Below are 27,931 nucleotides of genomic sequence, written 5' to 3'. Positions count from 1 at the left end.
GGAAAACCTTGCAAATAGGGAGACCTGGAAGAGTTCGCTGCACCAAGCTTTCCGTCCTCTTTGACTTCCACAAAATTTTATGCTGTGCGATTGATTTATATTGCTGAATTATTGATTGAGGTTCAAACGTAGTTGGTAAGATCGACTCTTATCTAGTCTTCGTAGTCGTCCGCGCAGATTCAATCTGAAGGGTTCCAAATAAAAAGTCGACATAATTTAACATAATTATTTATTTATAGCCATTACACGGCATAATTCTCCCGGAGTCTTCCATCCCACTCGCCGCGATCAGTGCCGGATTAAGACATTTTGATGCCCTAAGCATTTCTAGACCATGGTGCCCCCTCATCAAGATAACATTGAATTTTCTTGGTAAATTGAGTGACTTTTATTGCCGCATTACTGCTGAGAATAGAATTTTCAATCCAACACATCATTTTATCACGGAAATTGACAGTACTGCAGCAGTAATGTTCCAACAGTATGTAAGGTCAAGTGTTAGCAAATTGAAGATCGTGCTTCGCATAAGGCCGGAGGTGAGCCAACCAATGTCCAAGTGTGAGAAGATATAAAAGGCATAGGCCGTACTCCGCACAGGGTTTTGCAACCTCTAGAGCTTTCCTGCGAAGCTCATTCATGTGAGAGCAAAGGCAGAGCTTCAGTAGAGGCTTAGCCATTGGCCATTGGTTCTTGTCAGAACACGAACCAATGGCCGCAAGTGTCTTAAATAGCAAATTATTGTTAACGAAAACGGGACTTAATAGGGTAAGTTTTAAAATTACCACTGACCCGACGTTTCAAAAACGGCGTTTTCCCCATAGTCTCGGAGAAGACTGGGTAAAGTCGACATCATTATCTTGACGTTGGAGGTAATTTTAGAACTAAATCAAACGCGATTAAGTCCCGTTTTCTTAAATAATAATGTATCACAATTAGGCCAATAAAATTAGATTTTTTCGAATTTGGTCCTAAAAATGCGTGTAATCCGAGTTTGCTCCATTCCAGGAGGTGTGCATAAATGTTTCCTCTTTTTCAGTTTTTTTTTTGCTTGAAAATCGAAAACGGTACGTCCGGCGGAAAATTTGTTCTAATTATGATTAAATCTGATATCTGAGGATCCGAAATGTAATTTAATTATGTTCTTGCAATAAAACATATTGATTTATTGAAGGTACCCTAATATGTATTCCTAGTCTAAATTGTATAAAAAGGTCGACATTTTTTATTTTTGGTAAAATCATGTTAAAAATCCAAAAACGCCTTCTTACCATGCAGTGTCTAATCCACGAACTGTCGTATGTCCTTCAAAATCAAGTGATTTCGAAAGGAAAAAAATATCTCCTAAGGATCCCAAAATGTATGCATACCCCCTGGGATGGAGCAAACTTGGATTACACGCATTTAGAATGAAATGGAAGTATTAAAACATTTTCCAGCTTGCTGGGAATTAATTCCTCAAAACGCTATTTTTGGATCTAATTTGATTGGCCTAAATCGTGAAAGTTAAATCAGTGTTTTTAAAGGCAAAGTCTAAGGCTGAGCTTTTCATAAGGCTGAACGCTCGGAGCGTTCGATCGGCGCTTACGGATGAGGCATGGATGAGGCCAAAGGTCGAGCTGGAAGAAAGCATTTGAATTTGACCACTGGCGAGGTATGAATGGCTGAACGTCCGGAGCGTCCGATCGCGGTGGGTTATCATACAATACAACTGATGGCGAGGTGTGAGCAAGGCAGAAGGCCCAGCTTCGAGAGAGGACAGCTTAGATTTGGATCCATGTTAAGTGAAAGTAAGGCAGTTTGCACAAAGTAGAAGGCCTAGCGTCGCATAAGACCTAACGCCGAATTGCAATAGAGTGGCTTGAAATCGAACCTATGTAATCACGGTTCTCCTACTGCTCGGCCTTTGGCTTAAGTGGAAACCGAAACTTAATAAGTCGCATGATCGTGGTTCTGCAGCAACTCGGCCAGGCCGACACATCTGGCGTGCAAGAGAGCAAAATTCGCTACAAAATCGGTAATCTACGTCGGGAAAATCGGTTGACCACAAGCCCGACGGTAAGATATTTTGGCTATGAGCTTTGAGGGCCTCCGCGAAGGGTTGGAGATGTGCTTACGTGTCCTCACTCTATTACGACCCCGTTATTAGATGGGTACTTGCACACGTCAAAGTCGACAAAAAGTTTCGTGTACATAAGTACTACGACTGCGATGCTGATGCAGCCTGCGCGTTTTTTTCCTACGATTTTGGTGCCCCCCTAGACGTGGTGCCCTAAGCAAGTGCTTATTTTGCTTAATGGTTAATCCGGCACTGGCCGCGATATACTCGCATATCATTTCATAATCTCTAATAAATAGTTTCTAACTTTCCTTCTCACAATATTCCACCGAATATTTTATAATTAGGCGAAACTCGTTCAAAAAGCTAGAATCTCTAATAAACATTCATACACTAATGGAATTTACAATCGTATAAAGTCTATAACTTACATAAGAATACTATAATAACAATACGTCTTAACATGGAACGAGATTACGATTTGATGATAGCTTCGTACGCTTGGAATATACAGGAGGCTACTTCGACAGTGCGTGATTTCAAGCTGAGCGTCGCTTCTGGGTTTCCGGGTTGTAGTTTCAGTTCGAGTAAAACCCAGATGTTGTTAGTGAGTTTTAGTGATTGATAGAGCATGTCTTGTCCCTCTACGTTGCGCTTGGCGATGGTGAAGACGTTGTTGAGAGTCATTTTGTGCGCGATGGAGTCGGCGGTGCCGATGACGCCGGAGAGCGAGTGCTGCACCTCGTTGGCGGCCGGGATCTCCTTCCAGGTGGTGAGGAAGACGCGCTTGTCGAGCTGCCCGTCCTCCGTGAAGAGGATGTGCGCCGGCATGAGGCACGCGAAGTAGAACACGTCCACGTTGTTCTTTATCGCCACCTGCAATGTGTGTGGAATTAGTATAGTTTCATTTAATTACTCAGTTTAATTACTTAACTACTAATTTCAGTAAGATACGTCGGGTTGGGTAGTAAATTGGCTATTGTTTTCTATGGAATTCTTTTTTTACATACGGAAGTTGTAAACGTTAATTACAATCAAAAAGTTATTACAATGCGGCCAGCCTTCTGCGGCTCCATGCGCTGCACGCGCCCACCGACAGCTGCCAGGGCTGTGGGACAGTACCTGCAGGTTGTTGAGCGGCTCCATGCGCTGCACGGGCCCGGTGGTGGCGAGGGGGAGCGGCGCCTCCGCGCTGGCGCCGGCCGCCAGCGCGCCCACCGACAGCTGCCAGGGCTGTGGGACAGTACCTGCAGGTTGTTGAGCGGCTCCATGCGCTGCACGGGCCCGGTGGTGGCGAGGGGGAGCGGCGCCTCCGCGCTGGCGCCGGCCGCCAGCGCGCCCACCGACAGCTGCCAGGGCTGTGGGACAGTACCTGCAGGTTGTTGAGCGGCTCCATGCGCTGCACGGGCCCGGTGGTGGCGAGGGGGAGCGGCGCCTCCGCGCTGGCGCCGGCCGCCAGCGCGCCCACCGACAGCTGCCAGGGCTGTGGGACAGTACCTGCAGGTTGTTGAGCGGCTCCATGCGCTGCACGGGCCCGGTGGTGGCGAGGGGGAGCGGCGCCTCCGCGCTGGCGCCGGCCGCCAGCGCGCCCACCGACAGCTGCCAGGGCTGTGGGACAGTACCTGCAGGTTGTTGAGCGGCTCCATGCGCTGCACGGGCCCGGTGGTGGCGAGGGGGAGCGGCGCCTCCGCGCTGGCGCCGGCCGCCAGCGCGCCCACCGACAGCTGCCAGGGCTGTGGGACAGTACCTGCAGGTTGTTGAGCGGCTCCATGCGCTGCACGGGCCCGGTGGTGGCGAGGGGGAGCGGCGCCTCCGCGCTGGCGCCGGCCGCCAGCGCGCCCACCGACAGCTGCCAGGGCTGTGGGACAGTACCTGCAGGTTGTTGAGCGGCTCCATGCGCTGCACGGGCCCGGTGGTGGCGAGGGGGAGCGGCGCCTCCGCGCTGGCGCCGGCCGCCAGCGCGCCCACCGACAGCTGCCAGGGCTGTGGGACAGTACCTGCAGGTTGTTGAGCGGCTCCATGCGCTGCACGGGCCCGGTGGTGGCGAGGGGGAGCGGCGCCTCCGCGCTGGCGCCGGCCGCCAGCGCGCCCACCGACAGCTGCCAGGGCTGTGGGACAGTACCTGCAGGTTGTTGAGCGGCTCCATGCGCTGCACGGGCCCGGTGGTGGCGAGGGGGAGCGGCGCCTCCGCGCTGGCGCCGGCCGCCAGCGCGCCCACCGACAGCTGCCAGGGCTGTGGGACAGTACCTGCAGGTTGTTGAGCGGCTCCATGCGCTGCACGGGCCCGGTGGTGGCGAGGGGGAGCGGCGCCTCCGCGCTGGCGCCGGCCGCCAGCGCGCCCACCGACAGCTGCCAGGGCTGTGGGACAGTACCTGCAGGTTGTTGAGCGGCTCCATGCGCTGCACGGGCCCGGTGGTGGCGAGGGGGAGCGGCGCCTCCGCGCTGGCGCCGGCCGCCAGCGCGCCCACCGACAGCTGCCAGGGCTGTGGGACAGTACCTGCAGGTTGTTGAGCGGCTCCATGCGCTGCACGGGCCCGGTGGTGGCGAGGGGGAGCGGCGCCTCCGCGCTGGCGCCGGCCGCCAGCGCGCCCACCGACAGCTGCCAGGGCTGTGGGACAGTACCTGCAGGTTGTTGAGCGGCTCCATGCGCTGCACGGGCCCGGTGGTGGCGAGGGGGAGCGGCGCCTCCGCGCTGGCGCCGGCCGCCAGCGCGCCCACCGACAGCTGCCAGGGCTGTGGGACAGTACCTGCAGGTTGTTGAGCGGCTCCATGCGCTGCACGGGCCCGGTGGTGGCGAGGGGGAGCGGCGCCTCCGCGCTGGCGCCGGCCGCCAGCGCGCCCACCGACAGCTGCCAGGGCTGTGGGACAGTACCTGCAGGTTGTTGAGCGGCTCCATGCGCTGCACGGGCCCGGTGGTGGCGAGGGGGAGCGGCGCCTCCGCGCTGGCGCCGGCCGCCAGCGCGCCCACCGACAGCTGCCAGGGCTGTGGGACAGTACCTGCAGGTTGTTGAGCGGCTCCATGCGCTGCACGGGCCCGGTGGTGGCGAGGGGGAGCGGCGCCTCCGCGCTGGCGCCGGCCGCCAGCGCGCCCACCGACAGGCTACCCGCCGGGAACACGCCGAAACTGCAAAACGGATACACTCTTCTCATACTTTTAATTACGGGTGAGATAGGCTATTGGTTCTTATTAGAACACACCATACACCAGCTAAACGCTGATGAATCATGCTCTTGTACGAGCGGTGGTTCGCGCACGTAGCGACGTTGACCCGCATCGGTATGCGGTATGCGTACTCTGATTGATTGTAAAGGCTAGTTACATGTTGTACTAGCATGACACGATTTATACGTGTCTTTTACCAAGAGTCATAATGTTATGTTAATAAAGGTTAAATTTGAAATCTGCGCGTCATCGCGGATAAATCGCTTGGGTATCCTTGTGTGTTTTAATACTCTTAATAAAAAAAAGTATTAAGTTTTAGTTTATAAGCTAATCAAACTCAAGTACCTGTTCTTGTTGAGCTGTATGGCGAAGCCGCTCATGGCCTGCATGGCCTTGTTGGTGAAGGTCATCTCCAGGCGCGGCTGCCCGCCCTGCCGACTGAACGTGCCCCAGATCTCTAGGCCTACAAGGAGAAAAATGGGCCATTAAAAAAAAATTGTTTAACTTTTTTTTTCCAATGTTTTTTATAATGTAAAAATCTAATTATATTAGTAAATGCACAATACGAAGTTTTTTTTCCATTGGAATTAACTCTGAAACTAGTCGAATTCACTGTAAAATCGGAGGATTTTAAACGTAACACGGGAGGAGTCGTGTTACGCCGTGTATAATGTACAGAATTACCTTTGCCCTTGTCGGCGGGCAGCCAGCACGTCTTGGGCGGCACGTAGCAGGCGGGCGCGGCGGCGCCGAAGATGTCGCCCAGCAGCCCCGAGCTGCCGCCCGCCGCCGGCTCCGGCCCGCCGCCCAACTGGGGAATATTATCATCTACTTGTAATGTATCTACAGATTGGGTACTAAAGCACAATAAACTATACTATACTGTAGGTCGGCGGTTAAGTGTGTACTATCACGCGAGGTTGCTATTAAAATCGAAGTTGCGGTCTACCTCGCACGGCGTTCCAGCGCAGCTTCTATCGCTAGTGCGTATAGACTATAGACCTAGGCATATATTACTCGTAAGGCTTGTAGCGAAAAAAAAACTATAAATTACAAACGGCTGTAAAAAAATTTCTAGGCAAGATGACTACTTTGTTTCTTTATTACATTATTATACTATATATTCCAATATAAATAATTCTAGTTTTACGCTGTGCGATGTTACACCGACTAATACAAGAGGTCACTGAAAATTAGTCTTTTCCAGATAGTAAGATAATTTGCAACATCCTATGCTTGATTTCGAAACACTTAAAAATTACCGCGAAGTTTCGTGCATTTCATATATTTAATAAGTAATTTGAATATCCGAGTAAAAAAATAATAGTTACCAGCACATCGAGGCCGCCGGCGAGCAGGTCCAGGTTGGAGGCGGGCGCGGCGGGCGGCGCGGGCGGCGCGCCGATGTCCATGGACAGCAGGTCGCCGATCAGCGACTCCTACGGAAACCATGCCATACCCATTTTACTCACCAAAACTAATGTTCTTGGGACTAACTGATGTACGAGTATTCTAATTTTAATAACTGGATATGATATAGATATGGATCTAATTCATATCCTGTTATTAAAATTAGAATACGCCTGTAACTTTCGGTAATGATAATAACAATTCTCGTTTTGCGTCTTGACAAGTGCATGCATAAAATCCTTCGGTTTGTGATCTTTAATCATGACTTCTGATCAATCAAGTTAAACGGTTTTAACATAACTTGTGAAATTTGTACCTTTTAACATTAAAATACCTGTGATTTATGGAAATTAACATTAACAAAAGTCGGTAATTTCAATAATTATTGAAAAAAACTTTCTATTTATGATAAAGAAATAAACATTGTAAATCGTGTTACCTGGTTGGGAATGACGGTGGCCTGTGGCGCGTGCGCCTCGGACGGCTCGGACGCGCCGCGCGCCGGCAGCGACTTGCGCACGCCCGCGCCGCGCCCTGCACATTTCAAGTTCAACTATATTTCTAATGGTCTTGATGTATGCAGTGCAACTACTCATAGTTTTTATAGCAAATTGTAACAAATACTTCTTGCAATACATTAAATAAAAAATGGAAAAAATCACATTTGGACCAAATTTGATCTTGCGACTGCAACCTTTGAAACTCCGATCCAATCGCTCTTAACCAACTGCGCCTTTGAGATAGAATATTTTTACGGCAGATGTCGCTATACATCTCCCTAAGATGTGACAGTTCGAATACCCAATCTGCCTAATCGAACTCTTATTTTAGCAATTTTTAGTTAAAAAACAGTTCCACATGTTTCACCAATATTATGATTTTCCTTCTAGCTCAATATAGCTTACCCTCAACGAAAGTTGTAGATGGATTGTGCATTGTGTGTTTGTGGATTGTGTGTAGACGCAAGCGAGCTGATGTAGCAGATGAGGTCATCCAGCAGCGTCGGCTCCAGAAAGTCCGTCTCCTCGAATATAAGTATGCTTTGTCCGGTAGAACAACTTCTACCATGAAGCTCTCCTTCAACAAAGGCAGTAGGAGGCTTGTGGTACACAGATGCAAGCGAGTTGATGTGACAGATGAGCTCATCCAGCAGCGTCGGCTCCTTTTGGAGCAGCGGTGCGCCTCCTCGGATATGAGTGGTTTGTCCAGTAAAATAACTTACATGGGCTAGAAGCTTACTTACCTTCAACAAAGGCAGTAGGTGGCTTGTGGTACACAGACGCAAGCGAGCTGATGTGACAGATGAGCTCATCCAGCAGCGTCGGCTCCAGAAGGTCTGTCTCCTCAGAAATGAGCGGCTTATCCGCGAGAACAACTTCCTTGGCGGCCGCGGGGTCCGTGGAGAGCAGGCGCCAGTAAATGAAACCACGGTCCCTGGTGACACATTGCTATATTAAAGATCTAACAGTTTACGATATTATATTATATATATTTCCAACTGCATTATTCCAAAAAATGGTGAAATTAATGTAATACAAAATAGAGCAACAGAGCGTGACAGACCACCTTAGCAGAGTAAAGGCAAGATTCTAGCAGATTACAAATCTCGGCTCATCCTAAATGAAATATGCTAACAAGAAATGTTACTTAAATTGCCGTACGTTACCTCAGGTCGGGGTTGTCGGAGTCCTGCGTTGCAAGGCTGAGCACGTGCTGGACTAACTCCTGGGTGTCCGCGGGCCGTTTGAGGAACAGTTTCACCACCGCCGTTAACAGTTGGAGTTGCACCTGCCGATACCGGAATATTAAAGCCTCGGCCGTCAAAGTAATGCATCGCACTGCTACCTTCCACTTCGCCACAAGTTGGCGACACCAGTCATTATTCATTTGTGAATAAAGGATTATGGCGATTGATGCTGCCAACGCCAACATCAATCATATTCGATAAAGTGTATTTTTCCGGGCCAAAGGCCATAAGGGGTTTTAAGAAACGATTAGATTCATCGCATGTTAAACAGCGTAAGAACCGGAAGTACAATCGTTGAGCGCCGTATGAGAATCACAAAATAAAACATAGCGAAGCTATCTCACAATACTAGTGTTGTCTTGAGCAGCCTAAAAATGCACCTACAGCATAAGGAGAACCATAGACAAAGGTATATTTTAAAGTAGTGCAAAACATAGTGAACGCAAATAAAACGGGACGGTTTTAGTATGTATATCCCTTTGACTAGGGTTTGTACAATCAGCTGCAGAGATAGTTGACTCCCCCTGCAAAACAAATTTCTTAGTTATATCTGCAGCTGACTAAACTATAAGTAAATGAAGTGTATATGTGTATACCTGTGCGTTCTCGTCGTGGAAGCCCTCGAGGAAGGAGTCCAGCAGCTCGTCGGCGTTGTCGATGCGCTCCGCGTACTCGCCCACGATCCATACCTGCACGACACATTCAGAACACCTCAATGTTAGGCTTATAAACAGTTACTGACAGTTTGCGATCAACCGGCTTAAAATGTGCTGTCAAAAAAAATCTTAAAGGAGCGATAAAATGTCCGAATCTTTTAGAATTAGTCACTTTCAGTTGTCCGCACCACCCCCTACGTCCTAGATCTCTATTTTATATCAGCTTTGCCCGCAAGAATTACTCTCGGCACACTTTTTTCAGACGAGTCCCTAGTTATTATAATAAGTACCTACTTGATATTGATCCTTTTCACACTCATTGTCTAGTCTCAAAATGATACTTAAACGTAAATTGTTTTAGTACAAGTATTTCAAATAATTAAATATAATACAATGTATAAATGTAATTTTCCGGTTGTCATAATACGTACCAGATATAAGTAATAAAAAAAAATACAACCTATCCGATAATTAATGAAACAGACATGAATGTTAAACCTACTTACTGTATTACTACTTATTGTATTTTTTTTTCTGCCCTATTACATTAAACGTAAGAGTTTCATTTGATATTTAGATACCGATTTAGCTCTGAAGACTAGTAAATAGAATTTAAGTATGGCTCATGATTTCATTTTCTTTATGCTGTTAGTATGTATGTTAACATTGTGTACTTAATAATGAACCTCCAGGTCTAAGATTCTTAAGTATGTTAAGTACTCTACATTGTACTTCAAATTCATTTGTATATGTGACTGTTTGTGTTCTAAATAAATTAAAAAAAAAAAATTGATTATTGATACACAATTTTATTGCCAGCTGTATTAACATAGTGCTTAAAATAATTTTAACCCCTGAACTTCCTATAACGGGTCGCGCAATTTATTTACCAAAAATCTATGAACAATCAAAAACACGTGAGAGTCAGAGTCAATTCAAGCCAAGCTAAGTCTGCCCCGACTCGACCGTTGCCCAACAGAACCTGGAAGTATTCGAAATGTTGAAGTGCTGGAATTTATGGGGAATACAATCCACAATAGAAGACCCATCTACAACAAGACTGAAGTGATACCATAAGTGCTCCGTGAACAGTTTTGTTAGGAGCATTTAAAAATGTAAACTTACCATAGAAGCCCTGGCTTCAGGCTCATCCAGCGTGTCGAGATTCTCGCAGAGCGTGGAGATGATGCTCTCGTACTTGTTGGGGTACTTGCGGAAGATGTCCTTGATCACCACCACGGCTTCCTGCACTACATAGTTAACTTTCGTTTGGATCAGCTCCAGCAGGGTTGATACACAGCGCTCGGCTGATGGCTCCACCTGGCATGAATAATGTTGTAGTGTAAATTATTTCTAGCAACATACGATTTACTTTCATTTTGTCATTTTGTCAATATAAAGTTAAAATCACTGGTAAAAGATTCAGGAAACTAGCAGTTGCCGGGTGCGACTCAGACTTAGATAAAGGTTCAGCACCTAAATTAATTTTACTGGCACTTAATTAACCTTTCATATGTTAGTTGGTCTAAAATCTTGTCTTCTGTCTGTAAATAATAATAATAGGTGACTAAAAAAGTCAGTCAGGACCCTTATTAAACACAGACGAAAGCCTAAATCTGCTTTTATAGCTCGAAGGTACTTGATTGAAGTGACTTGAGTATTTCTAAACCAAGGGTGTTTTTTTGGGAAATATTGGTAATTCAGTGATATACGCTTAATGTTCTATTTCTTTTCTGCTATTGCTGTCTGTACATGTTCGTACATGTTTTGTGATCGTTACGAATAGATGTATTTTACCTTGATGGCGCAGCGGCCGATGGCGCGCACGGCCTTGCGCACGAAGTCCACGTCCACCTCGGTGGCGTACTCCTTCAGCTCGCCTAGCACTTGCGCAATGTTGGCCTGCGACGCGAGGCGGATCATGATATCCAGCTTTTCAAGCTTCACGTAGATCGGGTCATTATATTTCACGAAGAACACCTGGACACGAATTACAGTGTTGGTATTAAAATCACAGTCAGGGGAGAGGAAAAGTAAAATGAATGACACTACAACCAAAGGTAAAAACAGCCTGGATATCATCATTATCATCATAATATATTTAAGACTCCAGGGTTCCAACAGGAAGGCAAAAAATGAGCCAGGATGGATTAGCACTACAACATAGAGTGGCTTATGGTGGTCACAACTCTCAGTCATGAGGATTCTATGCTCCATATGATGATGGAGTAACCATCATTCATCCCATTTTTATGCTATTGAGCTCCTAATGTCAGGATCTGTTTGATCAGATGGGATCACCTTCATTTCGTGTTTGAGGATGTCGGGCCGCTTCTGCACGACGAGGTTGATGTTGCGGAGCGCCACGTACTGCACCTCGGGCTCCGCCGACAGCAGCGTCACCAGCGGCGGCGCCAGCTTGCGGGACAGCGTGCTCACCAGCTCCGTGTCTTCGGACACCATCTCCATCAACTTCATGAGGACCTGGAAGGAAGAATTGTTTTGAAATTTATGTAGGAATTGTTTTATTTAAGAAGTTTAGTATGGGGCATGGGGAAATGTTAATGTCAATTAAAAACTCGGCCTCATTTATTAAACGCGTGAAGCACCGCTCGCAAGCGATTCGATCAAAATGTATAGACTTGAATGAATAAGTTTTGGACTACAGCGGCGGCGGCGGCGTTCAGCATGCAGCCTTAGGTAGACAATGCAAAAATGTGACAAACTTAAGTTTCCTGGTATTTGTTACAAAGCAAAGAAATTAAGCGCGCAAAACTCAACGCTCGAAGGACTGCAGCCACCAAGAAAAATGTGTATGGATTTTCAAGGGCTAAGAAAGGCAGATCTCTTTTATATGAGCAGTAGGTTAAGCAGTTAATGTGTGAGTTGAGTCGACGTCCAGCAAACGTTGAACGCGGTGTCAAGCGTTTCACGGATCCCGCAGCCTAACGAACTAACCAAACCTCATATTTATTTAATGACTGACCTTGCCAGCGGATAACACAACGGCCGCATTGGCGTGCGCGAGGTATCTCGCGCGCATCCCTCGGAGTAGTTGCTGAGCGCGTTCAAGATTAAAACTTAGCCCGACTCGGTGCACTCGTCCAGCGCCGCAAGCAGCTAGTCTACTCTACCTTGACGGCGGACAGTACAACGGCCGCGTTGGCGTGCGCGAGGCGCGGCGTGATGCGCTCGCAGATGGAGTGCGCCTCGCGCGCGTCGCGCGGGGAGTAGTTGCTGAGCGCGTCCAGGATGAACACTTGGCCCCACTCGGTGCACTCGTCCAGCGCCGCGAGCAGCTAGTCTACTCTACCTTGACGGCGGACAGTACAACGGCCGCGTTGGCGTGCGCGAGGCGCGGCGTGATGCGCTCGCAGATGGAGTGCGCCTCGCGCGCGTCGCGCGGGGAGTAGTTGCTGAGCGCGTCCAGGATGAACACTTGGCCCCACTCGGTGCACTCGTCCAGCGCCGCGAGCAGCTAGTCTACTCTACCTTGACGGCGGACAGTACAACGGCCGCGTTGGCGTGCGCGAGGCGCGGCGTGATGCGCTCGCAGATGGAGTGCGCCTCGCGCGCGTCGCGCGGGGAGTAGTTGCTGAGCGCGTCCAGGATGAACACTTGGCCCCACTCGGTGCACTCGTTCAGCGCTGTCAGCAGCTTGTTGATGGTTGGCGCGTTCATCTCTGCAACAAAGAAGAAAATAAGAGGCGTAAAAATTAGATGTCTTATGAATGATTATTTCAGTACAAGTTTTTGCTACTTGCACTAAATCTTGGTAAAGTAAAAGTCTAAAAATACAAGAAGTGAGTCTAGAGACATTTACGACTGGCAAAAGTGTACCATGAGTACAAGTGGCTCTCTAAACTAGCTTCTTGTATATTTAGAGTAGGTGCATTTGACTCATGAATGCAATTGATTTGGGTGACCTTCATTGCAATTTAAAACACAAATCCACCCAGTTCTTACCAACTAGTGGATGTCCAGAGACGCTGGCCTCGTTGATCTCCGAGAGAGCGGCGACGGCATTGGCCACCACCATGGGGTTGGAGTCACTCAGCAGGTCCTTTAGCTGGTCCAGGAAACCCTACCAACAAGATTTGATTTCGATAACCACTTACTCGTAATTCAAATAGGACAACGGAAATATATAAATAAGCAAACAGTTATTGATTGCAATAGAAAGTAAAATATATTTTTAAAAAAACCTTCAGATTTCAACAGCCACAACAAATGGCGCTGTACTGCGCAATATTTTAAGTGAACACTGAATTGTCAAACGTTAACGCATTCTTGTCTTTGTGTCTGCAACTAGCTGCAATGCAGTATTTACTTGCTCTACAAATCTTTTATTGCGCGCGTGCTATATTACGAGAAGTACAAGAGCAAGCGCCAGCAGGTGTGCGTTCTGTAGCGGTGCGTGGCAACCACTCGTAGACACCAAAATTGGTGTAGGCGATTTTGTTCGCGCCGCTAGGCCGCTACAGGTAGATGCACTACTTGTAGCGGCCTAGCGGCGCGAAAAAAATCGCGGAGTGATACACGCCCGACCACAGTTATCGCATAATATACGGATTGAAACGCGATAAAATAAATTATAAATGATTATCCAGCACCATCTCCCTTAACTTAGTCAATGTCGAATAACGAAATTGTCTTGACTTTCCACAGGTTACACAATCAATTTATCTTTGTTTTCAACCAATATTTGTGACCATATTTTGAAAAATCACAAAAAAATAATTACCTGATCTTCCACCATGCTAGATGATATGTCATACAGTTTAGCAACGCACACTGCTGCTGTCTTCCTTACATACGGGTCTTCATCTTTCAAGCACTTTCGCAGAGGTTCACACAGATACTCCGTGATTTTGTCCACTCGGATGCAACCCATGGTCCGTACAGCCAGAGCTCTTATGAGTGGGTTGGAGTCTTCGCAATCCTGGAGATGTTTCAACGTAGTTTGCATTTGGTATTGGGTGTAAAAAAGAGAAAGCAATACATGAATCATACGGAAGCAACTGATAATAAGCGCACAGTAGAAACCTGCTATACTTGCTACTCTACTTTCAGGTTTATTTGATACTTGTCGAAGTCGAAAAAATTAAATTTTGTATTTAATGTAAGTGAAAAAGTGAGAATGAATATATAAAAGTATATCATTTTTAACCCTATAGTGCATTAAACACCAGCTAGTGAAAATATAAAAGCAGTAAGTGCTGAATTAAGTGTTTATTCCACTGTTCATTAATGTATTTGCCTTTTTTCATAGGCTAAGAATTAAAAATGGTCACACACCACAGTGCCATCAATAAAACTGAGAAGCACAAGTAGCTTCCTACTTGTTACAGTTGAAAACTGTTGAATCTATTTCATATTAACAAATGTTTTTTTTTTATTACTGAAATTATCAAATCACTGGCTATCATCAAACCTATTCATTGAATACTCGTAGCATGAGAGGAGATAAGGATTTAGTCTCAAGTAACAGAATAGAGGGTTCTACTGTATGAATAGATACAGGATTATTGTAGCCAATGTGCATCTAATTTGGATGAGGCATGGACTTATATATTCTTAGTACAAACTTTAGCATATTATACTGGTATATATATAACTGTGTTTACATTGGAATGTAGATTTACACATCCACTAGTATCACTAGGGCTTAATTCAAAAAATAAATACTTTATATATCATGCAATCCTCAATATCTATTACATGCAGGGTTTAATTTTACATGGATAAAAATAATATTAAAAATGCTTTTAAGTAAATTAGTTATTGTGTGCTAATTCATGTTAGTTCAGATTGTTAGGGAGATTTAATGTGTAAATCTACAAGTTGATGAGTCAATTGGCTTTTGGATCATTTGTTTACCTTAACAAGCTGGTATGTTGGTAGATCCTTCCACCCATCATAATATGGTACAGTAGACATTAAAACGATAAAAAAGACAAGTCACACACACACAAATAACTACAGTAAGCGTAGTTATTCATTAATGAAATTTGTCTTAATATTATACATCTTCCATTCAATTGAATTGTGTAAAAGCCCAACACTGAAACTCCCATGCTCCAATATTATAAAAAGATGAATTTACTATATTACTATTACTATAAAAGATTTTCCAGAAAATATTAAATTTTCAAACATGCAAATCAAATTTAAAGTTAGAAAAAGCAGAATCAGTTACAGGATTTCCAATTAACTCATTACAGAATTCCAAATAGTTAAATAAAGATAAGTGGAAATGGAAACATACCTTGACAAAGGTGTTAACAGCCATGATGGCCATATCTGGTTGTGATTTGGCGTAGTTCATGAGATATAAGTAGACCAACTTTTTTAGCTCCAAGTTGTCTGTTTGCATGCAGTTGACGACGTCGGGGAATAGTGCGGAGACATCTTTACCGACTGTCATGGACGCAATGACCTGAAACATCAAAAATGAATAAGATAAGACCCTTCCACTTGCATCGAACTTTGAAAAAATATAAGTAAATCCATTACTAGGTATTGAAATACGAATTTCGTGCAAGTTAAGTGGTAAATACTTATATTTTACAGTACCTTTTTGACAGCTTCCTTCTTTTTCTCCTTTTTATCGCTGTTGAGTTCCGACTTTAGTTCGAATATCTCCCCCTTTTTCGTGGTGGTGAAATACTTTGAGTCGGTCATTTTGTTGCTTATTAACCTAATTGATGAATTACAAGCACCGAAATTTGATGTTTAAACTAATTATTCCTTGCCCTGAACCTGAAAAATCGATAGTTGCTGTGTATTGGAATGTCACATACAATGTTTCAAAACACAACATATAATTGCTAAAATAACTTCTTTTTCAAAAGCAGAACAAACTAAAGTCAATATTAATGCAAATTTTACAATCATATTACCAATAAATAGCAAAATAATGCACAAAATACGCAAAAATCCCGACAACGTACGTTTGACACGACGAGGGGCGTTTCCACAGATTAGAAAATGTATTCATGACATGACATTTGATTTGTCATCGATTACGGTGTTGTCCTTTAAAGTAAGCCATTCACTATCAAACATTCGTAAAGTTTTAGTTCGAAACCGGATCGAACTTGGTCGTATGAATGTTGTACATGGCACATGTAGCTTGAGCATGTTGAGGAAAGTATATAAAATGTATAATACTCTCTAAAACGATATTTCCATAAAAAATGTCCCTTTAAAAGTTTGTTTATACTACTAGCGCTCTCGTTGTATACCAATGGAACTAAAATTGACAACTGATTTAGCTTGGCGCGTATTGGTAGTGATTCGCTTGATAAACATATGTATTTGTTGACTTCCGGTTCGAGCGCTATATTGATAGTCACGCCTCGTTGCTCATTAATATTGTTTAAAGTGTAATATCGATAGCTAATACAGTAAACTAATGTGGTAGTGTACAGTGAATAAAATTAATCTTGAAACGCGTTTAACTTTAACCACCATTTTGGAGTTAACGGCCGGTAGTTCACGTGATACTTGTAAAGTCCAGCTATCATTTCACAAGAGCGAATAAAATCACCGTACACTGTTTTGTACTAACCGTACAATTTTAGTCGTATTTAAAGCTCCTATGACAGCGGTTCCTAACCTGGGGGTAATTATCCGTGTGGGGGTAAAATTGGTATTTCACGGGGGTAATAAGCTGAATTAAAGATAACAAAGATTAGACCTATAAGAAAGACTATTGATGATTATTGGGAGGAGGGGTAAAATCAGGATCCCTAGTTAGTCTTAGGGATGGATCAAGGGACACAGTGGATCCCGAGGTAACGATGCTGCGGACGAGCTTGCCAGGCAAGGATCGAATGCGGGGGCGATTGGTCCGGAACCGATTCTTCCGATACCATTTAGCAAGGTACGCTCAATGCTGCTGGCACGTACAGGGAAACTACACACAGAACACTGGCTGAACCAGACTGGATGCAGACAGGCAAAAGAAGCCATGCCTGGCATCAACGGAAAACTCACAAGGGCGCTCCTGCAACTAGGGAAGGTCCGACTGAGTATGGTAACCAGTGTCATAACAGGTCATGGACTATTTAACAAACATCTTTTCACAACAGGTGTCACAGACAGTCCCCTGTGCCGAGGTTGCATGGAGACAGAAGAAACAGCCTCTCACGTGGTGCTGGAATGCAGCGGAGTGACTCCATACAGGGCTAAACATCTCGGATCTCCGAGAGACCTCCCCGAGGTCCTACTCAACATCAAAGGTTTGATAGGATTCCTCGAGGAGCTGGGCTGGCAGGACTAGCCCACCCCCAACATATCACGCAAAATAGGCGCAAGTCGTCGAGTTGCGGAAAAATCGCCCGAATACAATACAATACAAATAGTCTTAGGGGTGATGTGACTGAAAAAGGTTAGGAACCACTGTCCTATGACTTTGATACTGGCGAAATAGTCCCAATGGACTGAAGCCATAATTTAATAAAAGAAGAATATGTACTAATTATCTACATTTATAAATAACAGAAAAGGTATGAAAAATGAAAACACCTCAAGTACAGGCTAACTATTATATCATATTTGTGGTATTATCTCTTGATTTAAATACCTAGAGAGCCTACATGGTGTTTATTTAGTCACCTGCAATAATTTACGGGCTAATTTAGGTCATACTGAACAACTCTTACTATGGCACCAACTCCAAAATCGCGAAAAAAATCTATTCTTCCATAGTAAATGTCAAGTTCAGACAGCCAAAATGTATGAAACAGGCAATTCTTTTTTTTCGCGATTTCGGGGTTGGTTCTAAAGTAAAGGTTGCTCAGTATGACGTATGCACCCCATAAATTATTGCAGGTGACTAAATAAACAACCTGTATAATTTTGTACACGGGTCTAAATTATTTTCGTTGTCTTGTTTTTTGTCTTGTTATACACTTGGCTTCAGGTACCTATACTACCTATATATATAGTATTGAAACCTAGAGCATTTAACCAACACAAGACATTGAACATTACGTACAAATAGCCATACATTTGACGTGTCCATATTTCTGTGGACGTGCCCCTCCCCCGCAAGAATAGACAGATTGTTCCGATCCTTGGCGATGAAAAAAGAGAAAGGAGATGTATAATTCGAGTAATAAAAGATAAGGCGTAATTTATTTCTGTTACTTTATTTTAAATAGTTTCACTTTACAACCAATATTGAATGTAGTAACATTTCATCACATATCATACTTTACACATATCATGGTTACAGACACATAGCTACATAGGTATAAATAGAATGAAGTTTTTAGAAGTAATGGAGTATAATAATTATAATTATTATGAGGAATATATAACGATTTATAATGGATACATTCACTAGATTTAATTCATTTAAAATTATAAGTAAAACAAACCAGTCAAAAAGGATAAATAAAAAAATCTATTTATCTAACAGATATGTTTGATTGTTCATAAAGTAACAACTCACTTGTAACAAATAAATCATAGAATAACAGTCTGATCACACAAATATTACAAATTAAATAATAAAATGTTTATGCCATCTAGTTATTTACAAAAGTTAGCTAACTAAATAACAAAGAACCTAACATTACTTTGTAAGATCTCGCCTCTATGTCTCGTCTAAATACTGGCTGGTCGCACGCAGCTCAACAACATTAATCATAGACAAAATTCTCTATGGAAAACTGTACCTCGTATTACATATAGGGTCGAAGAACAGTGTGGCTACAGAGAGAAAGCGTACAAGTGCGTGTCCGCGTCAAGAAGAACAAAGATAATAAATATTCTGGAATGCATTCATTTTCATTTTTCTTATCTTCTCAGGCACAGAACACGCACGCAAGTACAAATAGTGATTCTAATCAATATCAAAACGTTTTAAGAATACAATTAATTCATTTAGGCTATTGTATATATCAAAGCTCATATAAAAGATTTTGAAAAAGTTTATAAAGTTGAGCAGTCTAATCGATACTGTAATTCCAAGCACTGTTAATAATACTTTATTCAATTCGACACTAATATACGTTAAACTCATTGTCTTTTCACGGCACGGTGACTGTTCACTATATTAGACAAAAACGTTTAACATTTAATTGCAATTGTAAATGCGTTTACTGACATTCATCTCTTGATGCTCTAAAGATAGTATTTTGTTGGTTTGCTCTTTAGGCACCGAACAAGGTTAATTCCGTATATTTTACACCACAGAGCAAAATAGAATGCTTTTTCAAATAAATTTATGAAAGTAGCACTTACCACCTCGGAAGCAGAGTATACCATTCCACATACTCCGCATCGCGCGTCAATCTAAACAAGTTCTTTCCTATTATTTTCCCATTTGCACTTTCGAGGTGGAATAGATGATGATGATTTCAGAGTGGGATATTCCTTCTAAATCATCAGAGTGGGATCGGTATCAACATTGGCAACTGCAACCATTGTGTGTGTAGGTGTCTAGTCCAGCACCGTGTGTTCGGTGCGCCGCGGGCGGGCGCAGAAGACCGCGCAGAGCACGGGCAGCGCGCCGAGCAGGCCGGCGGCGGCGGGCGGCCGTTATGCGGCCGGCTCCTGCGCGGGGCTGCGCGGCTTGCGGCCCGAGCCCGAGCCCGCGCTGGCGCGCGACGAGCGGCCCTCCGGGCTCGCCGACCTAGACAAATGACACTTTTAATGTTTGTCGACAACACATTATCTAATGTGCTTTAAAATATTGCAGCTATGAATAGTTCTAAAATTACAGTTCACTTGTTTAATGCTCTACCCAATTTGGTTTTATACTAAAATCTGTCGAATTAGCATAATATATTAGTGAAGTGTGAACTTACTTTTGTGAGTCGAGCTGCATACTATTGCGGGAGGGCGCGGACGGGCTCAGCTTGTGGTTCGCGAGGAACGTGCCGATCGACTCGTCCGAGCTGTAGCTGTCGTTGTCACTGGAATACGAATTTTTATGTTAGTTATTGTTATCAGATGACTAAAATATGAGTAGTTACACGGGCTCGAACGAGATACTAAAATACTTACCTTCGGGGCTGGACAAGTTTCCAGCTATCGCCTGCCGCAGCACGGGCGCACGTCTTTCAGCAAGTTGTGCCTCGTCGGGCGCGCTCTAGGCCAGCAACCTGTCTCGCTTAGCTCACCATTATAACGTAGTGTATACCTGTCGGAGGGCGCGTCGTCGCCCGGGCTGGACAGGTCGCCGGCGATGGCCTCCTGCAGCGCGTGCGCGCGGCGGGCCGCGAGCCTCGCCTCGTCGCGCGCCGCCATGTAGGCCAGCAAGCCTAGTGTATAGTACCTGTCGGAGGGCGCGTCGTCGCCCGGGCTGGACAGGTCGCCGGCGATGGCCTCCTGCAGCGCGTGCGCGCGGCGGGCCGCGAGCCTCGCCTCGTCGCGCGCCGCCATGTAGGCCAGCAAGCCTAGTGTATAGTACCTGTCGGAGGGCGCGTCGTCGCCCGGGCTGGACAGGTCGCCGGCGATGGCCTCCTGCAGCGCGTGCGCGCGGCGGGCCGCGAGCCTCGCCTCGTCGCGCGCCGCCATGTAGGCCAGCAAGCCTAGTGTATAGTACCTGTCGGAGGGCGCGTCGTCGCCCGGGCTGGACAGGTCGCCGGCGATGGCCTCCTGCAGCGCGTGCGCGCGGCGGGCCGCGAGCCTCGCCTCGTCGCGCGCCGCCATGTAGGCCAGCAAGCCTAGTGTATAGTACCTGTCGGAGGGCGCGTCGTCGCCCGGGCTGGACAGGTCGCCGGCGATGGCCTCCTGCAGCGCGTGCGCGCGGCGGGCCGCGAGCCTCGCCTCGTCGCGCGCCGCCATGTAGGCCAGCAAGCCTAGTGTATAGTACCTGTCGGAGGGCGCGTCGTCGCCCGGGCTGGACAGGTCGCCGGCGATGGCCTCCTGCAGCGCGTGCGCGCGGCGGGCCGCGAGCCTCGCCTCGTCGCGCGCCGCCATGTAGGCCAGCAAGCCTAGTGTATAGTACCTGTCGGAGGGCGCGTCGTCGCCCGGGCTGGACAGGTCGCCGGCGATGGCCTCCTGCAGCGCGTGCGCGCGGCGGGCCGCGAGCCTCGCCTCGTCGCGCGCCGCCATGTAGGCCAGCAAGCCTAGTGTATAGTACCTGTCGGAGGGCGCGTCGTCGCCCGGGCTGGACAGGTCGCCGGCGATGGCCTCCTGCAGCGCGTGCGCGCGGCGGGCCGCGAGCCTCGCCTCGTCGCGCGCCGCCATGTAGGCCAGCAAGCCTAGTGTATAGTACCTGTCGGAGGGCGCGTCGTCGCCCGGGCTGGACAGGTCGCCGGCGATGGCCTCCTGCAGCGCGTGCGCGCGGCGGGCCGCGAGCCTCGCCTCGTCGCGCGCCGCCATGTAGGCCAGCAAGCCTAGTGTATAGTACCTGTCGGAGGGCGCGTCGTCGCCCGGGCTGGACAGGTCGCCGGCGATGGCCTCCTGCAGCGCGTGCGCGCGGCGGGCCGCGAGCCTCGCCTCGTCGCGCGCCGCCATGTAGGCCAGCAAGCCTAGTGTATAGTACCTGTCGGAGGGCGCGTCGTCGCCCGGGCTGGACAGGTCGCCGGCGATGGCCTCCTGCAGCGCGTGCGCGCGGCGGGCCGCGAGCCTCGCCTCGTCGCGCGCCGCCATGTAGGCCAGCAAGCCTAGTGTATAGTACCTGTCGGAGGGCGCGTCGTCGCCCGGGCTGGACAGGTCGCCGGCGATGGCCTCCTGCAGCGCGTGCGCGCGGCGGGCCGCGAGCCTCGCCTCGTCGCGCGCCGCCGCCGCCTCGCCGGCCGCCGCGGCCGCCGCCGCCTCGGCCACGCACTTGGCGCGCCCCGCCTCGCTCAGCTTCGCGTTTAGTAACGAGTTTTCTTCTTTTAACTCTCTGAAAATATATTGTAAGTGTTGAGTTAAATGCACTAGTTTTAAAATGTCCAACTCTGAGTGATATTCTGTATCAAACGGTCGAAAGTTTTTCCTTTTTTTGTTTTCACTCGGTAATTTACCATTTTATTTTATTTTTTTCTGTGGCCTGATATTACAAAATTAAAGTTGACACTTATAAACGCGTAGTGTTTCAATGAACGCGCAATTTCTACATAATTTGCCAATATGTGTAAGATTCGATATGATAATAGATATTTTATACAATCGTGATATAATAAAGAGCTTTTCAGTCGAGTACCGTATTTAGGTAACGAAGCTTGCTGAGTTGCCTAAGTAAGGTACGAGATTGAAAAGCTTGATTATAATGTGATTATATCACTATTGTATACGATACTTTTACTAGTCATCCAAAACAATAGTTTTCTTTACTATAAAACCTAAATAATTAATGAAAATTGTTAATTATCTCAGTAGACAAAAATGTAGTAAAAAGACACAAACGCGCAAAATCCACCGCCTGCCCGTTCCCCGTTTAGTCTTTTCTATGGGAGCGCGGCGGCACATGATTTTTCGTTTTTTATAGTTCGAAAAGAATGTTATAGTTGAGTTGGGAGCCCATACATGAAAAGTACGCAATTATTGTATGGTATACGAAATCTTAATTCAACCTTTACAGTCAACGAGTACAAAGCATATCTTTTTTATAACATTTATTAAATTATAATAAATCTGTTGCAATATCTCCATTTACGAGTATTATCTAAATCTTTCAGAGTGAGCATTCTTCAAGCCCGAGTTACACGGCTCAAGATCTTGTACGCGATTATCGTTACATTGCAATATTTAGCCGACCGATCGTATGCAAGTCAACAATCTAAATGGAGCTTTAGCAATAGGACCGGATTTTAAATGTTATGCCTTATGTTCCGTACTATTTTCCACGTCTCTTACCTGAGTTGCCTCGCCAGCTTGCGCTGGTCGTCGGCGGCCTGCTGCTCGCGCGCGCGCGCCTGCGCCAGCTCGCCGGCCAGCTGCTCGTGCGCGTCGCGCAGCCGCGCCAGCTGCCCCTCCAACCGCGCGCGTGACGTCGCTTCCAGCTCTAAACTCGACTCCAGCTCCTGTCAAACATCAAGATACAGTAAAAAAAATTGAAAACGCTAGAAGAGTAGGTGTATATATATGCCTGTCGCTCATAAACTAAAATACGTACGAGTAAAAGTGATTGAAACCGTGAAAAACGACACTTGAATTTCTTCAGCAAGAGATAAGATATTTATCGGAGGTTTCAAATAAAGCCTAGAGATCGAAGTTTTAACGATGTAGGTCCAATTTTGTCGGGTTACTATCAAAACGACTGAATCTCAAAATGACCTGTTTAGCATGAGGTCCAGAACGCAAAACGACCACAGTATCAGAAAGCCTATATCTCATAATAGCATGGTAGCAAAACGACTAACGAGTAAAAGGCCTTCGTCTCAGAATAGCTTAGTATCAAAACGACTTGTTCGCAAAACGACCACTCCGTGGAACGTCTACATCTTTAAATGCCTTAATAGCAAAAGGACTAGATCGCAGAAGAAATTACACAGATCTCTATTCCATTCAACAAACCGCAAAAAAAGAGACATTATATTTGATCGAAAATATAAGATGGAGCTGGAATCGCTGAAGGATGGAGATATTAGCCCATTTGAGTTTCTCAAAAGCATATCGGAAAAAAACGCCAATTAAAAATGTGCCAATGATTTATTTTATTATTATGATATAAAAATCATTTGAGCTATTAGAGTTGGGAAACTCTGTTTAAATGTCGATATAATTTTAAAAATTTAATTGCGATAAGTAAAAGCAATTTTTTGTTAGTAATGAGTAAGTTATTACCACGACATATATTGATTTATCTTTATTTTCTTTTGTTTTATTCCTTGCGATTTGACTATTAAGTAATTCTTTAACATACTTCATCTTCATGCATAATGTTTACATAATGTTATACAATTAGGTATCCATAGATGCCCGAAGAGAAATAGTGTTTCATGCCCTTTCAACAAGAAGTCGTTTAGCTATTCAACCATTTTGAGATTTAGTTCTTCTGCGATCTAGTCCTTTTGCTATTAAGGCATTTAAAGATGTAGACGTTCCACGGAGTGGTCGTTTTGCGAACAAGTCGTTTTGATACTAAGCTATTCTGAGACGAAGGCCTTTTACTCGTTAGTCGTTTTGCTACCATGCTATTATGAGATATAGGCTTTTTGATACTGTGGTCGTTTTGCGTTCTGGACCTCATGCTAAACAGGTCATTTTAAGATTCAGTCGTTTTGATAGTAACCCGGCCGTTGCCCTGGCTTATAAAGAACCTATCGTACCTTGTTCCTCAACTGCAGTCGCCGCTCGGCCTCGTGTTGGGTATGTGAATGTCCCGCCTCGGCACTGGCGAGGCGTTGTGCGAGTTCGGCAAGCTTGTCTCGCGCTTGCCTCGCCTCCTCGGTGGCCGCCTCGGCCTTGGCGGCTGCCTCGCGTGCTTCAGCCTGCGCCGCGCATAAAGCGCTCGTGCTGCCGCGGTATTTTTTTAACAACTGGAAAATAACAAATGGTTACATATTAACCTTTGACCGCCAAAGACGTCACCAGGGCTATAATCGCGAAAATCGAAGTTCGTCAATTGCGGGCATTTTACTCTGTCAATCTAATTACATCTTAGTTAGAATAAATGAGAAAAATCCCCGCAAATTGCGAATTTTGGTTTTCGCGGTAGGCCCCCTGACGCGCGCGGCTACAGCCCAATATCAACTTTCGTGCATCCCGACAAGGTTCATGATGACGCGCCGCGCACGATAAGCGTAGCGTTCAAATGGTTAAGCTTTATTATTTTTGGTTTGTGAAGAGTTTATATTCGTGCTCAATACAGCAATTAGAACTTCTCAAAGATTTTAAACAGACACTAAAATATCCATATAATGCTAATATGGAGCTGATAGGGTAATGTAACACTTTCGGCTGCGCAAAATCCGGGCGTCACGTCATTAGATTACAGAGTCGGCTACCTCGTCTCTGCTCACGTGCCTCGTCTTTGAGACGCTCAAAAGACACTTGTGTGGGGGCTCACTAGACAGTGAGCGCTAAAGAAAATGCCCTCGCTGTGCAGTTGTGCCAACGTTGCATCAAACAGCAGCCATAGAGTAGATTAGACGCCGATGCTTGGAGACGCTGGTGTAGTGGGTCTCTTGGTATTATAGGTCTAGGCCTACTGGGTCTTACCTCAGCCGCCTCCTCTACCGCATCATTAGGCGCGGCGCGTGCAGTTGCTCTGTCCCTTGTAGACTGCCTGTTGCCTCTTCCATCGCCGCTGTTACCTTGGTGCCTTACTCACCTATCTCGCCTTAATATTCGAGCGTCATTTTAGATCACTAGCCTACTTGATCAGATTCTTACCTCAGCCGCCTCCTCCTCCGCATCATCAAGCGCAGCGCGTGCTGTTGCCGCATCTCTCGTAGCGGTAAGCGCGCGTTCTGCTGCCTCGTTGCGAGCGCGGTTCGCCTCCTCCAGCGCGGCGGTTGCCTCGCTCGCCTCTGCCTCGGCCGCCTGCTTCGCCTTCGTAGCCGCGCGGACTGCTAGCTCCAGGTCCTCCACCTGATTCACAGAGCCAGTAGTTTCGTTTAAATATACAAATAAGCGGGTCTACACAGAGCGAGCGCGTTTTCCTCGCCTGAGCGCGCCGCCTCGGCCGAGGCACGTCTACACTGGCCGATTTGTGCGCGAGGAAATTGCCTCGCGCGTATGTTCGCTCTGTGTGGACCCGCCTAATTAAATAGTGAATATGAAATGAATGTAATACACAAAATCATAAACTTTAACCATTTACATATTTGCGATTTATCATTAGAATGTATTTATTTTATGTAACAAAGCATTCCAATAACGTTTAAGTAATAGGATTGCGTTAATCGGTTATTATATCGCGAATTAGGTTATTCGGTTCATTAATACCGTGTTCTTTTTTGGAAAAATAATGTCTCTGAAACTTAAAGTTCCTTTTAACTCAAAATAGATACCAGAAAAGCTTTTTTTTAGCTTCAAAAATTTGAATCTATAGTTTAATACTGACTTCGATCTCACGGTGTAAAATGTTGCAAAAGCTGGGATGTAGTGTAATACTAGCCTGGTTCTTGAGCTGTCTGATCTGTGTCTTGGCGCCGCCCTCCTTTTCTTTTTGTTCCAGCATGGTCTGAGCGTCGCGGAGCAACGCGCGGTACCGCTTCAGGTCTCTGTGGAAATACATACAGTTATATAATATAATGCTGACAAAACGGAAACACTGACTAAAACAAACGATATTTTTTATGGGTTAGCCACACCCGCAGGCAAATTTACAAACGGCCTCGTTGTTTTACAAAAGTGTAATGTTATGCAAATTGCGGAAGGCAAAAAGTCCGCAACAGCATTTTGTAATACTTAGTACGTTACGAGAAATAGCGTAAAATAGGAAATTCGCAACGAGTGGGGATAAATTAAAACACGACCGAAGGGAAGGTGTTTTAAATCGACTTGCGAATTGCGAATTGCCTAGTCGCATATGGATCGTACAACATTTTACAGTACATACATACGGGCTCTTTAAATTTTCGACATAGTTACGTAATGTGCTAATTATCGCACTAGTGCACCATATGTACATTATGATACAAGTGTGCTTAGTTGGTCATGACACACGAGGCGATATCGTGCGCGCGAGCTGTAAGCGAGCGCGCAATAACAAAGCCGATGTGTGTAATGACCATAGCACACGCGTTTCATACGACGTTTTTCAACACACTTGCGAGGAAAAAACAAAACTTATAAATTTGATTTTTTTTGTCAATACAGTAAAAGTACAATTTTCAAAATGGTGGCTTACCTACAGTTTTTACATCGAATAATCGCACCAAAGCGTGTTGGGCTTGTAGGCACTTATTCGCCAATTCATTGAAGTATACTACCAACACGTTCTCCAAGAAAGACTGGACGTTTTTGCTGATTTTCGTCGTGTCGACCAGTCGAGCACCCAGCGAAAACTGTACTATACGAGGTACCTCTTGAGCCGCTGCACCAGCTGCGTCTGCTCGACGGTCTCGGCGCGGGCGCTCTCCTCGAGCGCCGCGAGTCGCCGCTCCAGCTCGTGCCGCTCGCGGAGCAGCAGGCTGCGCTCGGAGTGCTCGCTCTCCAGTTGGGATTCCAAGACTAAGGGGAAAAAGTTCATTTTTACAGAAAATGTGTGTTTATGATAAGGGTTTTTGATTTTAATTCTGTGTACATTTTATTTAATTATCCAGACAAATATTTGAGTTCGGACTCGGCGAAAATAGACGAGAGAGTACGCAATGTATGGAGTTATTAGGCACCCGAAGACCATACAAGATTGTAAGGTTGACTGTGTTGACACGTCTTGACAAGCACCTCCCGTCCCAACTAAAATCCTCGAAAACTTACTTTTAAGTTTCTTCGCCGCGTTGGCACGGGTTTCCTCCATCTCGTCATCTCGTGCGGCCGCCTCCAAGCGAGCCTCTTTGCGTTGCTGCTCCAGCAACATCTCCAGGCGCAACTTCGAACTTTCCAGTAACTGCAAGTAATACAACGTCAAGAAAAGATAAGCAATAAACGCCTAAAAAGTGTGGCCTTCTTCACCGTTCTATATATTGCCAGAAGTCTGACTTATTCCACCTCCATGAGATGTCCTCTTGAGTTCTTGTCAGGCGGCAAGTTCGTGACCCTGGGAACAACACTCACCTGTATTTGTCCGGCGAGGTCGTCTAGCTCCTCCTCTTGGTCACGAACTCTTCGTTCCAGCTCAGCCCTTGTTCGCCTTAAAGCCGCTACTTCGTCCCCGCCACCGCCTCGCTCTTCCAACTCGCGCTGCGCCGCCGTCAGGCGTTCTTCTTTCAGCTCGAGTTCTAGCCGAGCTTCCTATATTATGGAGTTATATTTAGTTACGGGAAAAAAACTTATTTTTGTCCTATTTAGGCTCTATCTAGATATCTAAAGATTTGAGGAAAGTTCTGGTCGATACA

General features: G+C 46.0%; 2 protein-coding genes across 10 annotated transcripts in view; both read right to left on the bottom strand.

The window, feature by feature from the left end:
- Positions 1-215: 215 nt before the first annotated feature.
- LOC133528733 (AP-1 complex subunit beta-1) lies at positions 216-16,035 on the bottom strand. 2 transcript variants are annotated; one of them, XM_061866187.1, is made up of 18 exons: positions 15,935-16,035; positions 15,609-15,794; positions 15,301-15,471; positions 13,777-13,974; positions 12,999-13,116; positions 12,525-12,715; positions 11,334-11,516; positions 10,830-11,012; positions 10,158-10,352; positions 8,973-9,065; positions 8,296-8,417; positions 7,873-8,063; positions 7,069-7,163; positions 6,551-6,658; positions 5,904-6,030; positions 5,565-5,682; positions 3,179-5,180; positions 216-2,932 (listed from the first exon to the last, which is right to left on the bottom strand). In XM_061866187.1, exons 2-18 carry the CDS (start codon positions 15,714-15,716, stop codon positions 2,531-2,533), a joined length of 4,605 nt encoding a protein of 1,534 aa, XP_061722171.1. In that variant the 5' UTR covers positions 15,717-15,794; positions 15,935-16,035; the 3' UTR covers positions 216-2,530. The 2 variants fall into 2 exon arrangements, with proteins under 2 accessions (XP_061722171.1, XP_061722170.1); XM_061866186.1 differs by lacking the exons at positions 12,525-12,715; positions 12,999-13,116; positions 13,777-13,974; ... (1 more) ...; positions 15,609-15,794; positions 15,935-16,035 and adding an exon at positions 12,167-12,498.
- Positions 16,036-18,171: 2,136 nt separating this feature from the next.
- LOC133528823 (unconventional myosin-XVIIIa) overlaps positions 18,172-27,931 on the bottom strand; it is a 301,706-nt gene continuing 291,946 nt past the window's right edge. For all 8 annotated transcript variants that reach the window (XM_061866296.1, XM_061866297.1, XM_061866300.1 and 5 more), the window contains 10 exons: positions 27,651-27,827; positions 27,354-27,483; positions 26,957-27,104; positions 26,047-26,152; positions 25,320-25,517; positions 24,254-24,463; positions 22,839-23,005; positions 20,191-21,885; positions 19,856-19,963; positions 18,172-19,680 (listed from right to left, as the gene is read on the bottom strand). In XM_061866296.1, coding sequence (XP_061722280.1) covers positions 19,587-19,680; positions 19,856-19,963; positions 20,191-21,885; positions 22,839-23,005; positions 24,254-24,463; positions 25,320-25,517; positions 26,047-26,152; positions 26,957-27,104; positions 27,354-27,483; positions 27,651-27,827 — 3,033 coding nt within the window. In that variant the 3' untranslated portion in view covers positions 18,172-19,586. The remainder of the gene's footprint in view (positions 19,681-19,855; positions 19,964-20,190; positions 21,886-22,838; positions 23,006-24,253; positions 24,464-25,319; positions 25,518-26,046; positions 26,153-26,956; positions 27,105-27,353; positions 27,484-27,650; positions 27,828-27,931) is intronic.

The sequence above is a fragment of the Cydia pomonella genome, chromosome 20, assembly GCF_033807575.1.
Source record: "Cydia pomonella isolate Wapato2018A chromosome 20, ilCydPomo1, whole genome shotgun sequence".
Classification (NCBI taxonomy): Eukaryota; Metazoa; Arthropoda; class Insecta; order Lepidoptera; family Tortricidae; genus Cydia; species Cydia pomonella.
This window is presented reverse-complemented; position numbering and strand designations above follow the sequence as displayed.

Excerpts from the sequence above, each read along its gene's own strand:
- LOC133528733 (XM_061866187.1), bottom strand. The coding sequence starts at position 15,716 with ATGACCGACTCAAAGTATTTCACCACCACGAAAAAGGGGGAGATATTC. Across the intron at positions 11,517-12,524 it reads TTGTACTGTCCGCCGTCAAG|GTCCTCATGAAGTTGATGGA; the intron begins GTAGAGTAGACT and ends TCTTCCTTCCAG. Across the intron at positions 8,064-8,295 it reads TCCGACAACCCCGACCTGAG|GGACCGTGGTTTCATTTACT; the intron begins GTAACGTACGGC and ends ATGTGTCACCAG.